Source organism: Vitis riparia, unplaced genomic scaffold, assembly GCF_004353265.1.
Source record: "Vitis riparia cultivar Riparia Gloire de Montpellier isolate 1030 unplaced genomic scaffold, EGFV_Vit.rip_1.0 scaffold437_pilon_pilon, whole genome shotgun sequence".
NCBI classification, from domain to species: Eukaryota; Viridiplantae; Streptophyta; class Magnoliopsida; order Vitales; family Vitaceae; genus Vitis; species Vitis riparia.
In genome coordinates this window covers 316,683-330,502 of record NW_023269678.1, presented here as the reverse complement: position 1 = coordinate 330,502, position 13,820 = coordinate 316,683, and the positions used below count along the sequence as shown (strand labels likewise).

Below are 13,820 nucleotides of genomic sequence, written 5' to 3'. Positions count from 1 at the left end.
TCTCCATTCTCATTAGTCTCATAATGTCCATGTGCAAAAGTTCTAGAGGTTTAGAGGTCACAATCTCATCAACTCTTTTACAATTGCTCCTAACTTGATTTCCCTTTTTACAATTGTCACAAATAAGATTGTAGGGCTTTCTAAGCTTAGGAATCCCTTTGAAAAATTCCTTGTTTGTAACCTTAATCAAGTCACGAAAGTTGAGATGACCCAATCTATGATGCCATAAATCAATCAATTCAAGTTTTGAACTACCACGCACAAGGGAAGAAAATAATGAATCTTGACTAACAACATAACAATTATCCGAAGTTCTCAATCCAACCATCACATGATTAACATTCAAATCAAACACTTTGCACATATTTTGTGAGAATTAAACATTGAACTTATTGTCACAAGCCTTCCACAAGCAAGACTTCTTCAAGATTAGGAATGTTGGTGTCTTTCCCTTTCACACAAGCCATATTACCATCACCAAACATCACATTTCCTCCATTAAATGTAGTGAAATTAATGAAGAATGATTTATTATATATATATATATGACATGAGCAACCACTATCAAAGTACAATGAGTGTGACTCACTAGCTCTAAGTGTGGTATGGACAACAAGGCAATTAAATTCATTCTTTTTCACCTATATTTTCTTGAAATTTGTGACTTTGGTTTTTTCATTGAAAGTGCTTCCATGGAAACCACTATGATAAGGGACATTAAATCCCCTTGGACACTCTCTTGTCACCTTGCAACAACTTATTTCTCAAAGCAAATGATTCATTCATTAGGTTGGTCAACTTTCTTTAAAAATTCTCAAACATCCTTGCATAACATCTATCAATCGTATGTTCCATTTTGGTACACTGAATGCAACAAAATTTCAATTTAGAATGAGTTTTCTTAAGGAGCACTCCTTTACAAGGCTTGACAAAAATTGTTTTACCACTATTAGGAGTGACAGTTTCATCAATAAAACCTAAGCCTTGTTTATCAAAGGATTTCCACCTTGAATTGATGAAATCATCAAGTCTTTTAGAACTAGGATGTGACTCTTCCGTCCTAAGACTTAACTCATTCTTGAACACTTGATTTCACTCTTCAACTTATCACACTTTTTTTTTTCATGTCAAAGTGTTCATTTTCAAGAAAGGTAATTTTATCAAGCAAAGACTTCTTTTCTCCCTTTAAGGTCTTAACCTCATTGATTAAACTCTTTTTATAAGCCTTTCACTCAACTTGTTCTTGTTTGAGACTCAAGTACTCCTTGCACAAAGTCTCATATGTAGAGTTAAAACGTATTTCATCACCATCAAATCGAGTCACTTAACTCACAAGACTCACGTAAAACCTTTTTCTTGATTGGTTCTTCATTAACACTTGACATCAAGGTGGTAAAGTTAGTACATTCCTCACTTCCAATGGATTCTATGTCACTCCAAGTGACTTACATGACCTTCTTTCCTTTTTTCTTTGAGAGACATTTACTGGCATAGTGCCATTTTTTCCCCACATTTGAAGCACTCAATCTCTAACTCCTTTTTGACACTTTTATCTTTCCTTTTGTCTTTTGCACTTGATTTTCCCATCGGATTGTTCCATTTTTTTAACATCTTCCTTAGACTTACTCTTATATTTCCTAAACTTCATACATTTCTTGAATTTCCTAACAAATCTAGTGTCTTCTCCATCCGACATTTTCTTATCACCCTCACCTTCAGAACCTAAGGACTCCTCTTTTATGGCATTCAAGGCAATGCCCTTTGACTTCCTAGGTGATCCAAGAGTCACTTCAAAGGTTTGGAAGGAACCTACAAGTTCATTTACTTTCAAGGAATCAACATCCTTAGAATCTTCGATGGCAGTGACCTTTGCTCTAAATCTCTCAAAAAGAAATCTTAGAATCTTTCTAACCATTTTGGAGTTAGGAATGGGTTCACCTAGATTAAAGCTATAACTCACCATGTCCATCAATTTTGCATAAAACTCTCCAAAATTCTCATGATATTCCATCTTAATTGTCTCAAACCTAAAGGTCAACATTTGAAGTTTGGACACTTTAACAACATTGGTTCCTTCATGAGTCAATTGAAGGATGTCCCAAGCTTCCTTATTTGAGGTACAAGTAGCAATCCTAAGAAATTCATCCATGCTAATGGCATTAAAGATGGAATGCATGGCCTTAGCATTGTTCTCACTAACTTCATTTCCACCTCTATTCTATTCTAATTTGAGTTTGATCACATTTGTTGGTATACCTTCTTTATCCAACACCTTAGGTGGAGACCAACCAAATTCAAAGGGTTCCATACTTTTTTCACTTTACATTTTAAGAAATATTGCATTCTCACTTTCCAATGAGAATAATTTTCATTGGTTAAAAAGAGTCTCCCAATTGATGCACCCTCTTGATGAGGTTCCATATTTGAGATTCAAGGATCGAAAATGATTTTTGCTTTGAAACTTTCTTTGATACCAGTTGAAAATGAATCTCTTCTATGGATAACACCTAGAAGAGGGGTGAATAGGTGTTTTTTAAAACAATTAGAGGTGGTACCTCACAAATGTTGACAATTCCCTTGTTTTTTCCTTTATAAATTGATCTTCTTTTTCAACCCCACAAACAAACACGCAAATCACAAGTAACAATGGATGCACCAACACTCTCCCAAACAAGTTATTTAATGCAAGTCCAATGCAAATGAGACAACACTCCCCAAACATGATACACAAGACATTGCATCAATATAAGAACTCTTTTTTCACATGCCCCTTGTCATCAATCAACAAAAACTAAAATATATCTTGTTCTTTCAAAGATTCAATAGTCATATTTCAACTCATGGTCAAATTAATCTAATGAACATAACACAATGAAAAATACTATAATCTTATGAATTACTAATCAAAAGACAAGATAGAAAGGAGAGACAATGACACCCATTTTTAATGTGAAAGACCTTTGAAAAGATAAAAAACAATGGGCCTCAATCAATCAAATAATCCACTAAGAAGAAAAAATAGATGAGTACAAGGTTTTACCTAAACCAAGTCTTTCATCATCTCTCGGACCACTTGCCTAGAACCTTCAAGCTTCAACTACCCCATTTCTTCTTTAGGAAAACACTTGGAATCGGCTCCAAGCTTTGATCTCGGCCTCTTTTTGAGTTCACACAAGAAGAATCTTGGGTTTTACCTCAATAAGTTGAATATGAGAGCAATATGAAAGTGAGGATGAAGAACACAATGAATCAACCCATTTTGAACAAAGATTTTTCAATTAAAACCTTATTTTCCTAAAAATTTTCTCATAGGGCAAACACTCCCCAATATGGTAAGAGAAACTCGAAGCTAAAAAAATCAAGGTTTTCTCTCTTACAGTTGTTTTCTCCACATTTGAAAAGATGGCTTAAGTATTAGGGTTTTAAAACCCATCAAACAGTTGAGAATATCTTGGAAAAAGATGAAGGAATGAAAATGTGAAGAAAGTTTAATCGATCAAACAAGAATAAAAAGGACATGGATACAGTATAAATTGTTACCCTTAAGTTTAATCAATCAAAAACCAATTCAAATGTTTTAAACACAATGTTTTACACTCTTAAGCTTCAATTTCATTTCCAATAAAAAGATAAAAATTTAAAATACGATTGGTCACTGTTTGTCATCATCCATCACCTCAAATGCACTTACCAACTCCTCTAGCCATCTTCAAATACGAACAATTTGAAAAAGACAAGTGTCCAAGGGAAGATCTGAAGAATATGAGCTACGAGACACAATGGGAGTTTTGACTTAGAATTGTCAATACACAAAATATACTTATAAACATGTTAAAAACATTTCAAATTTTCAAACAAATTTTTGTTTTGTAAAACATCTTAAAACAATTTTTAAAAACCATTTTTAAAATTTATTTTTCAGAATTGTTTTGAAACCGATCTTAAAGAGATTCTTATTCTTTGTTAAGTTAATGATATTTTAATAAAAGATATTCTTAATTATGGTGGACATTAAGGAGATGTTATAAATGTAATAAAGGTATAGATGAACAAGTTAATAATTGACTTCCATATACTCAAGTACATATGTTTTCTTTAGTACGTGAATAAAGCCACCTTTTCATTTCTCTCGAATCAAATACTGGGCCCCGGCGAAGAAGGTTTTGGGAATGAAGCTAAATTCATTGTTTGGCTAATTAAATAAGAGAGAGAGAGAGAGAGAGAGAGAGAGAGAGAGAGAGAGAGAGAGTACAAGGAGCCAAAGACAGCAGGAGAAGGTGGAGTAAGTGCCAGTCTCACCTGATCTCTTTCCCAAGAGTAGGTATCCTATCTGTCTTGACTATTTTTACTGTATTTTCTACCTCCTCTCCTGTCACCTTAGTGGCCTTGCAATTTGCCTTGTATAGTGGTTTTTCCATTTCCAATGGTCCAACTTTGGTTTGGCCCAAGAAATAAAATGGGAATTATAGGATCGATGAGTCTTTTTCATTCATTTCAAATCATTTAAGATGACCATATTACCCCAATAGCACTGTTAAAATGTTTTAAGAGGCAATTGAGTTTTAATATTTTCACTTATTGAAGTACAAATTTAGAGGGTTTTTCCTTTTAATAGAGCTATGGTAAAAATAAGCTGCTAGATTAATAATTTCTTTAAAAAGAAAAAAAAATGCTTTGTTGAATTATTCTCCGAAATAAGATGCATGAAGTTCTTCATATAATCTTATTTTCTAAAGAGAGATGATTAGAAGGTCATTATGCATATATTTTTCTTATAAATGTGTCAGAAGGGTTGTGTTGTCATACTAAACATGGCATTGAAGAATGTGGCAGCCAGATGAATGCATGCCCATATAACCCCAATAAATAGAAGACGAAAAATGAATGGAGGATAGTATTGTACATGTGTCAAAACCTGAAGCAGTGTAGCATTCATTCAAAAGAAGGTACACCACCAAACCCCATTAAAGAGCTAGATATTGAAGGAGGAGGAGGAGAAGAAGAAGAAAAATATAATCTAGAGATGGAGGAGCCATCAACCGGGGAGATGACACAGAGACCAACAACTGTTTACTACTCTCACAATCCATGCTATTATCTTCAAGAAGCTATAAGGGCTATTCTCAAGTGTTTGGGCCTGGAATCTTCTACTTCTAGGGACTCTTCGTCAAGCAGTTCAGAACAAAAGGATGATGACGACACTGAAGCAAGTCCCCAACAATCTGGTTCTTCTACACAACAAGGAGCACACTCATCATCAGCTGACTCTCCTTCAACTACACAACAAGATAACAACACCTTCGTAAGAGCTCTCTCACTCTCATTTTTCATTTTTGGTTAAGTTTTATTTGAATCTTTTGAGATGAATTTATGTGTTATGCGACATCCAGGAGGATGCTGAAAGTGCGCGTGAATTGAGGAGAGGGCCTACAAGGCCACCAATAAGTTCTGAAAGCAGGCCTGGAGGTGGTTCTCAGATTAACTGATTCTAAATCCCCATCACTACCAGTGGAGTGTTGGCAAACAAGTTTGGTTAAACCTAGGATATGGGCGTCCCTTTGTTTTTCTTGTTTGGTCTTGATTTTTCAATTTCACTTTTAATTTTTTGTTTGTGCTTTTGAGAGATGAGAGGTCTCCACGTGCAAGGATGCATGGTCTGTAATTTCACACCCGTGAGACACTTGTACTAATTTGCTTGTAAAGGAGGGCCATTTTCATGATCTAGGGTTTCTTTTTCAACTCTATATGGAGTTGTTCTTTTATGTTATTTAAAAAGAATAAGTTACAGAAATACTGGATTATATATTATGGCATTACTTCAGTGGTATACTTTGAAATCGATGCTTCTTGTAAGAAGAAAAAGTAGGCAAAGCAATTCATAGTTAATGCCTTTAATGGCGACTGCAGACGATAAATTATAAACTAATATTGTCTTAAAGATATGTAACATCAAGTCATAAATATACATCTTACAATATTTGGGTTCCAGTTTTTGGTAGGTTTCACCCCATTTTTCATCTGTGTTTTTTTGGTGGGTTTCATCCATCTTTCAACTCTTTTTGCATAATCATTTTGAACTTATGGTCGTCTCCTTGTCTACATGATAAATAATCTTGATGTTGTATTTTGACAAAAAAAAAAGGAAAAAAAAATGATAATAAAAACAGAGATACAGTCTCTGAGATTGACAACTCATTACAATTGTCTTTGATTTGAAAACCAGAAAATATGCTACATTTCATCCCTTTCTTCAATTTGATCCAATCCCCAAAATCATGTTATAAATGATGATTTGGGTGTTTCAGACAGGAGGGTTTGGTTGAAGGATAAAATATAGCATTAGCTTGAAGCAGAGTTGGGTTTGGCAGCTGACAGAGACACGGTACACTTGTTCCATGTTTTCTTGGAAAACATATATAGGCTCCAACATAGGTAAAGTAACCTTTATTTCCAGCAAAACATCAAGGTTTTTACACAAATATTCCTACAAGTTAACTAGCACATAATGATGTAAAAAAAAACCCGGTATGGCTTCCCTACCACACAGGTAGTATTTTTTTTCTCTATGCTGCATTCCACCAAGGAAGCCAATAATAACAAATTATGCTTCCGAAATGTCTGATAGCTGCACTACTTTACAGGAAAGAAAGAACCATGAAGGCACTTCATACAAGCCTAATAACATAAAATCCACTCACCAGCAAGAGCTTAAAAAACAGATGAGCAAACATCTTGTTGGCAAGTTGTTCAGATTCAGTGCTCATGAGTGGATTGGGAAGTATCCGTAAACGAATGAACACCAGATCCAAGATTTGATCCCTGTGAGGTGAATAAGTTTGGGTACGAAAAATATGAGTCGTCGTCCATGGAGGGCAATCTCTGAGGTTGGTGATGAGCAGGCTTGTCTTCAATCACATGATCATCGGATGGTGAGGAATCAATCCCCACCTTGTCTCTGTCATATGAAGGAGATTCAATGCCTCTGATGCCTGGTAATTCTCAGGGTCTTGATGAGCATCCAAGGGATTTGAAACACCATCAGAATCACCCAGAGAGTTGTGATGATCGACATGTGGCTTTTCTGTTGTAGGTGATTGATCAGATGTATCAATATGGAATGGATTCTCACAGCTACTATCAAGGACCTGATCATTTCTCTTCATGATTTCAGCAATTCTGACCTGTGCAAGGCTAGCTGCTGAGCGGGCTGCTGCAGCAGCCCGTTCAGCACTTTCTGCAGCCTCCTGAGCAGCAGCCAATACATCCTGCAAATCAATATCGGCCTCAGTTTTGGTTCTTGAGAGACTGGGGAGGTGGAGGTGGATTATTTTGCCTTGCTGAAAATGATGCAGAAGCCAATATCGGGCGAGAAATGATGGCACAAACTGTTTATCTTCCATAGCTTTGACTGAAACATCAGGCGATTCATTTCGGTCAGCCACTGTTCTTTCTTCCGCTGCTTCCTGAGGTTGTGGATGTGGTTGACGTAATAGGTTTTCATTAACTTCAGAATGTCTTAGTGCTTCATAATTAACTTGAGGGTGAGGAGCAGATGGAGAAGGTGGGAACATGGCAGGGGGGGAGACGGCATCCACTCTTGGCTGTGATGTTGCCTTGGGAACTTCAGGAAAATCTAATGGGTCGAAGAAGCCAGCATCAGAATCAGAATCCTCTTCCTTGGGTGTTTGTTCACTGGCAGAGTGCAATGATTCATCATGTTTCTCCTTGGGAAGAGGCAATTTAGATCCACTGACAAACTGTGTTGGGCCATTCTTCAAAGAGAAGACACAAATTAGGCAGGAACAAAAAACGGCCATCAAGGCAGTAATAAATATTACTTACCAGCAAGTCTTCATGTGGCTTGAAAAACTCAGTTTCAGAGGCAGCTGGATCCCAATCTAGCCCATGCTCTTCAGCAATTTCCTTGAGTAGCTTCAGTTTCACATCAGGAGAAGGAGCACGGACAGAAAGCAGTTCAATCAACTGCAATTATAAATGCAAAGAAAAGAAGAATATTATGTACAACTTCTTTTTTATTTGGAAAACAAATGGGTAAAAAAATCTATGCTGCCAGCCATTATCCATAGAGAGCAGTTGCACTTTGAGTTGATAGTTCATATAACCTGGCGACAAACACCACAATCTGGCATGAGCTCAGTTGCAGCCGCTACAAATTCCTTCCCATATTTGGAGGCCATTAGCATTTGAACCTGCAGCAGCTCTGGTAGATCTGCACATCTCGGTGCAGCAAAACACAAACTCGATATTGCTTCCTTCAGGTCTAAGGGACATTCCCTGAAATAACATTACGATAGTCAATAGTAACAAAGAAAAACAGGAAAATCTTTGAGAAACTAGGAAAATTCTTTTAACTGGTCAATTTCTGTGACTACGCCTAAAGGTCTTAAGAAATTTGAATATTGAATTAGAAAATGAAATACTATAGCTACACATTTATGATTCTGAGAAATCAATATGAATAAACAATGCTGCATTTACAAGGTAGGAGGAAACAGAGACAGGTGAGCACAAAGTGAAACGTTAAAGTATTATGCAACCAAAGACAACAATATTCCTAGGTTACAGTGCGTAAAGGCTCCGAGGAGTACTAAAATCTGGAAAAAAATCCCCACCAGTAATGCTACTGCCAAACTTGGCACAAGCATAATGAATTTGAAAATGTCACTGAAACTATAAATACCAAACTACAAGCATGTGATTCATGTAGTAAAGTAGAGTTGAATTTTGCCCTGATATGAGCTACAGGACTCAGTTGCAATGAGCAATAGCTGAGATCAACTTCCTATGAGCAGCACCCAAAGGTGTCAAAAATTCCTCTCCAGTGCATAAGATTTCCCAGTGTACATTCAAACTGCCAGCAACAGGGTTCTAGTGACTGACTGTCCCACAAGCTGTGGGTCCAGGAGTGTCCAGTGAATAGGAGAAGATATTTGCCCAAGACTAGATGTCCATGAAAAAAATCTTTAATTCCCTTTGACAAGACTAGACATCTTTAATTCTACCATAAGCCTAATCAAAGGTGTAGCTCCTCAGATGAAACCATGCAAAAGATCCAAGCCAAGAATAGATCAAATATCTAAATCATCAGTAGAGGATTCTCCTTATTTGCTAGATATGTTTGTTTAGTAAAATGCCATATTAAGATACATGCCAAAATCCTCAACAGTAAAACAGAAAAACGAGGAGAAATGAAATGGCATAAACTGCTACGGTATTTACCCACTGATATATTCATATTAAATTAGAAACAGTATTAGCACATCAAGAGTATGTATGTCCATTTCCCATATATGTCCATCTTTCTGTTGCCCTTTTTCCAGTAGCTCTCTACATCCATATTTGCAGCCTGCAACTTTTCTGTCCCAACTCCACACCCTTAAATTTTTTGTTTGAACAACAGCTGAGTATACACAAGTGGGAATCATCACAGGAGTAAGATGTATATCTGCAGGGTTCTCTGAAATACTATAAACAGGTGGAAGTGTTTTTGGATGTTTCATACAAAGTGAAATGACATCTGAAGAAACAAGGTATTGTACAAATATACAGGAAAGAACTTCATGCCTAACTCCATGTCTATTTGAAGTAAAACATGCTACCACAAATTACAAATTTACAATACTAGTTGAAGAACTAGAACTTCAAACATCAGTTTCTCGCCCAAATCTTTTAAGTTCTCCCTTCAAATTACAACAAGGGTCAAACTCTAATATCAGGGCTTGTAAATTCTTACATACCAAATATATTCTAGGATATTAAAACTTCAAAGAAAAACTTATACATACACATGTGTTAATAACTCGAACTTAGTTTTTGATCCACAATTTTCAATGAATTTATTTCCCTAGAAGCCAACTTGTCCAAATACAGGTTTGCAACCAAAACTGCCAACCCAATTTTTGAACATATTAAATTACTTGGAGAAGACTTCCAACAAATTTCTCTTTGTAACAAAATTCTTGGCCAAAAAACTGAAACAATTCAAAGTGAGTGATTTGAAAATATATATATTTCCCAAAACATCCCTATTTTGGCCAAAATTCTCCTGACTAAATCAAACCTCAAATCCTTCCAGTCTTGAATTCATCTCATTGATTGCACCATGTAAATCTAATTAAAACCACGAACTCAAACAAGAATTCAAAAGTACTAATATGATGATAACAACAGCAAAGAAAACATTTAAAAAATAAACCCATATTAGATAGAGCCAGAAATTCAATTTGAAAATAACCTTTGTGTTTCAATGATTGGGAGGCGAACAGAAATAAGCTCACAGTACAGCTCAATGATCTCTTGAGCAGCCATCATATTCTCTTCTCTTATTATATGCTCCACCTAAAAATAAAAAATCCAGAAGATCATAACCACCATACTAGTATCATTACTAGAAAACTCAAAAGTAACTAGTAATTCTTCAATTTTAGCAAAGCCCATTAAACAAGAATGAAAACAGTTTCTACCCGGATTCGAGCAGTAGCTTCTTGACCAGTCTCAAGAAGCTTAGCAATGTCTCGGCGCATTTGCTTTATCTGAATCTCTCTCCTGTTCCTTAACAACTTTATGCGAGGGATTGTAAGTTTCAATAGGGTTTTACTGCAATTGGAAACAATCGACAAAAATTCACATCAGAACCCAAAAATCAAATTACTAATGTTGTATATGATAACGGCAACAAATGACAGAAATTCATATCAGAACCCAAAAACCCAAAAACAAATGTCATATACGAAAACAATTGCATCAAATAAAACAAGAATTTCAGCACTCAACAAACTTGCCAAATTCTCAATCTCAATGTAGAATTCAAACTCAATTCAGCATACTAACATAGAAAAAAAAAATCCAAAATAACTAAGCAACACGATTGCCGTATCAAATCCAGTTGGGCACTTTTTTTTTCATAATTAAAATTAAAAATTCGAGACCCCTTTTTTCTTTGGTGTCCTCTGAAACCAAACACAACACTGTTATGAAGAAAGAAAAGGCGGCACCATTTGGAAGCTTTGTCGCCCTTATAGAAGGTATCAAACCCAGATGGATATTTTTTTCCCATGATCAAATACTAAAATTATTGCTTCTTCCCGGAAACCAAAGGAAAATAATAATAATAATGAATTTAACAAAAATAATAACAACAAAATAAAAATAAAAGAAATATTACCATTTCGAACCTTTGAAGCCCTTGTTGAAGAAGGAATCGAGCATCGACATGATGGAACTATGATAATCCAACTGATTCAGATCCCGATCTGATTTCAAAATCCCACAAGACCACAACCCTAATTCACAAAAACATCAGAGAACAACGTTTATTATCCGGCACTCCTGTTTATGATTTATATAGAAAATTATTTAATTTAGGAATGAAACGAAGAATAGATCAATAGAATGAGTAGATTTCAGACCTGTGACGCGCTTAAAAACAGGGCAGTAAAGAAATGATTTCTTAAGAGCCAAGGTTTCTAAAATGGTTGTATAGTCATTGCCAAGGATGATTAGAAATCTAGAACGCGGCTTAGCCGCTTAGGGATTGGGTAATGCCGACCTAACGATTTTTCATATGGACCTTCGGTTCCACCTTCATTACGCTGGTTGTTTTTGTTTTTTTTTTTCTTTCTTTTTCTTTCCTTTCCTTTGAAAATAATTTTAATTTTTAATTAATAAATATTTGTACATTTGAAAAATAATAATAATAAGGATGATTTTGCATTTAAAATTAAAAGTTACACTTTGATGGATAAGAAGTATTAAGATGTTAACAAATATTTAGACTCTCTTTATTAGTGATTTTAAAAAATATTTTTAACAATTATAATATTTAAAAAAAATTATTATTTAAGTGTTAAAAATATTTTCTATAATCACTCTTAAATACATATTTAGAATATATTTGATAATAATTTTAGGAAAGTGTTTTTAATTTTTTTTAACGTTTGAACTAAAAATATTAAAACCACCATACATTCTTACTCTTCGATTGATTTCATGTTTAAAAATTATTTTTATAAAAAATAATGATAATTTTGATATTTTATTCCATAGGAGGAAAGTAAAATATGGCCCTCACTTTTTCACAATAAAGATAAATTCATTTGAGAATTTTTATTAATATTTATACTTTCACCTATTTTAAATAATAATTTTTTTTAAACATTCATATTTAAAGTATTATATATGTATAAAATAATTATAAAAATAATTATTATAAAAAATGAGTTATGAATTTGAACTCATTGTCATCAAATATCCTTTCATTAAATATAGACCAATGTGGTAAAACTAAAATCGAGATTAAAATAAGTTAGCTATTTTCATTTAATAAATTAAAATAATTTTTAACCTTAAATTATGATATAAGTTATCTCAATGAATTAAATTAAATTATTAAATTATATTAAGTTATTAAGTTCATTTGTGCATCACTTTTTTATTTTTTATTTTAAGGACTTTAAAACGAAGAGTTTAGATTTGGGCAATTTTGAATGGGGTGGGTTCCACTCGGTCACAAGACAGACAGAGATAAAATAAAATAAAAAGAATTTTTGTTGCAATGGGCGTTTAACGGTAGGGTAAGTTATTGCATTGATGCGACAGGTAATGTTTTATGTGTTGACTTTGGTTCATCAAAAGTTGTGGAGGGCCCAGGTTTTTTTTGAATTTTGACATATTAATTTTCTTTTATGTTACATTAATTTTATGCAGCTCAGGGTGTGGCGTCACATTAACCACTTGTTTAGGAAGACTTTCAACACTTGTTTGTGAAGACTATAAACGACGTATTGCTTTGGGTGATATTATTATTATTATTATTATTATTATTATTAACCATGTGTATGCCATGGTTGATGCCATAAACATATGATGTATACAATTATAAAAATATGGAGAGTTTTCAATTCAAATTTAGCTTTTATTTGTCAGAAAACCTTATTTGGTATTTAATATCAACCTTTAATATAATAATTAGGATATAAATAAAGATTTATAGTATTTATCTTCAATGTGATTTGAAAATTTTTTTGTAACACTTTTTCTTTTTGCTGTCCTACTTTTTCTTTGATGTATTTCTTAGTAATAAGTTTGGAAAACGCTTTTGAGTGAATGTTGGGGAGAGAGACCCAAAACCTTTTGTATATATCGGTAGGAGAAACTTGTCACTGCATGTGATGAGGTTAGGTCAAGGTACATTTGAGTGATGCTTGTAGTCTTTGAGAATTGATTGATATGAAATTGATCATGTAAAATAAATTTATGTAAACCTTTTTAAATCTTGATCATGAAGATGCTACATGCTAATTAAAAAAATAGGTATATTGTAATTCTTTAGACTTTAGTGATTTCCTTGAATCCCAGGATACCCAAAATCATCAATTGCCTATGCAAGAAGAGAATGTGACAAGTCCTAGACTCCTAGGAATATCAAAATACACAACAAATCAAGAAATATAAAGGTAGAATTCGAGGTAAATTATTAGCCCTTAAACTAAATCAATTTTTTCTGAAGGATAAAGAATTTACCGCTACCAAGTGAATTCAGATATATGTAGAGTCAAATTGGAATCAAGAACTTAGAAAGTTGAAATTGAATGAGAAATTCTTAAACTATTTTATAACCTCGATAATAAGGAATCATAGGATAGTTAAGAACAATAATACTTAGTAGAGAAATTAAAAGAAAATGAAATAAAATTTGAACTATTGCAATAGTTATTTTAATTAGACCAAGCAACAAATCAATAACTACACCAAACCCCATAAAGACTTTTTAAATCCTAAGTTTTGAAATAGTCTCTCAA

General features: G+C 34.0%; 2 protein-coding genes across 3 annotated transcripts; one reads left to right on the top strand and one right to left on the bottom strand.

The window, feature by feature from the left end:
* Positions 1 to 4,990: 4,990 nt before the first annotated feature.
* LOC117909853 (elicitor peptide 6-like) lies at positions 4,991 to 5,724 on the top strand. The gene is made up of 2 exons (XM_034823904.1): positions 4,991 to 5,302; positions 5,391 to 5,724. Exons 1-2 carry the CDS (start codon positions 5,024 to 5,026, stop codon positions 5,484 to 5,486), a joined length of 375 nt encoding a protein of 124 aa, XP_034679795.1. The 5' UTR covers positions 4,991 to 5,023; the 3' UTR covers positions 5,487 to 5,724.
* Positions 5,725 to 6,429: 705 nt separating this feature from the next.
* Positions 6,430 to 11,581, bottom strand: LOC117909854 (IST1 homolog). Of its 2 annotated transcripts, XM_034823905.1 has the most exons (7): positions 11,430 to 11,581; positions 11,186 to 11,303; positions 10,485 to 10,617; positions 10,256 to 10,359; positions 8,124 to 8,295; positions 7,843 to 7,983; positions 6,430 to 7,772 (listed from the first exon to the last, which is right to left on the bottom strand). In XM_034823905.1, exons 2-7 carry the CDS (start codon positions 11,233 to 11,235, stop codon positions 6,912 to 6,914), a joined length of 1,461 nt encoding a protein of 486 aa, XP_034679796.1. In that variant the 5' UTR covers positions 11,236 to 11,303; positions 11,430 to 11,581; the 3' UTR covers positions 6,430 to 6,911. The 2 variants fall into 2 exon arrangements, with proteins under 2 accessions (XP_034679796.1, XP_034679797.1); XM_034823906.1 differs by lacking the exon at positions 11,430 to 11,581 and having other exon boundaries at positions 11,186 to 11,394.
* Between the last annotated feature and the right edge of the window lie 2,239 nt (positions 11,582 to 13,820).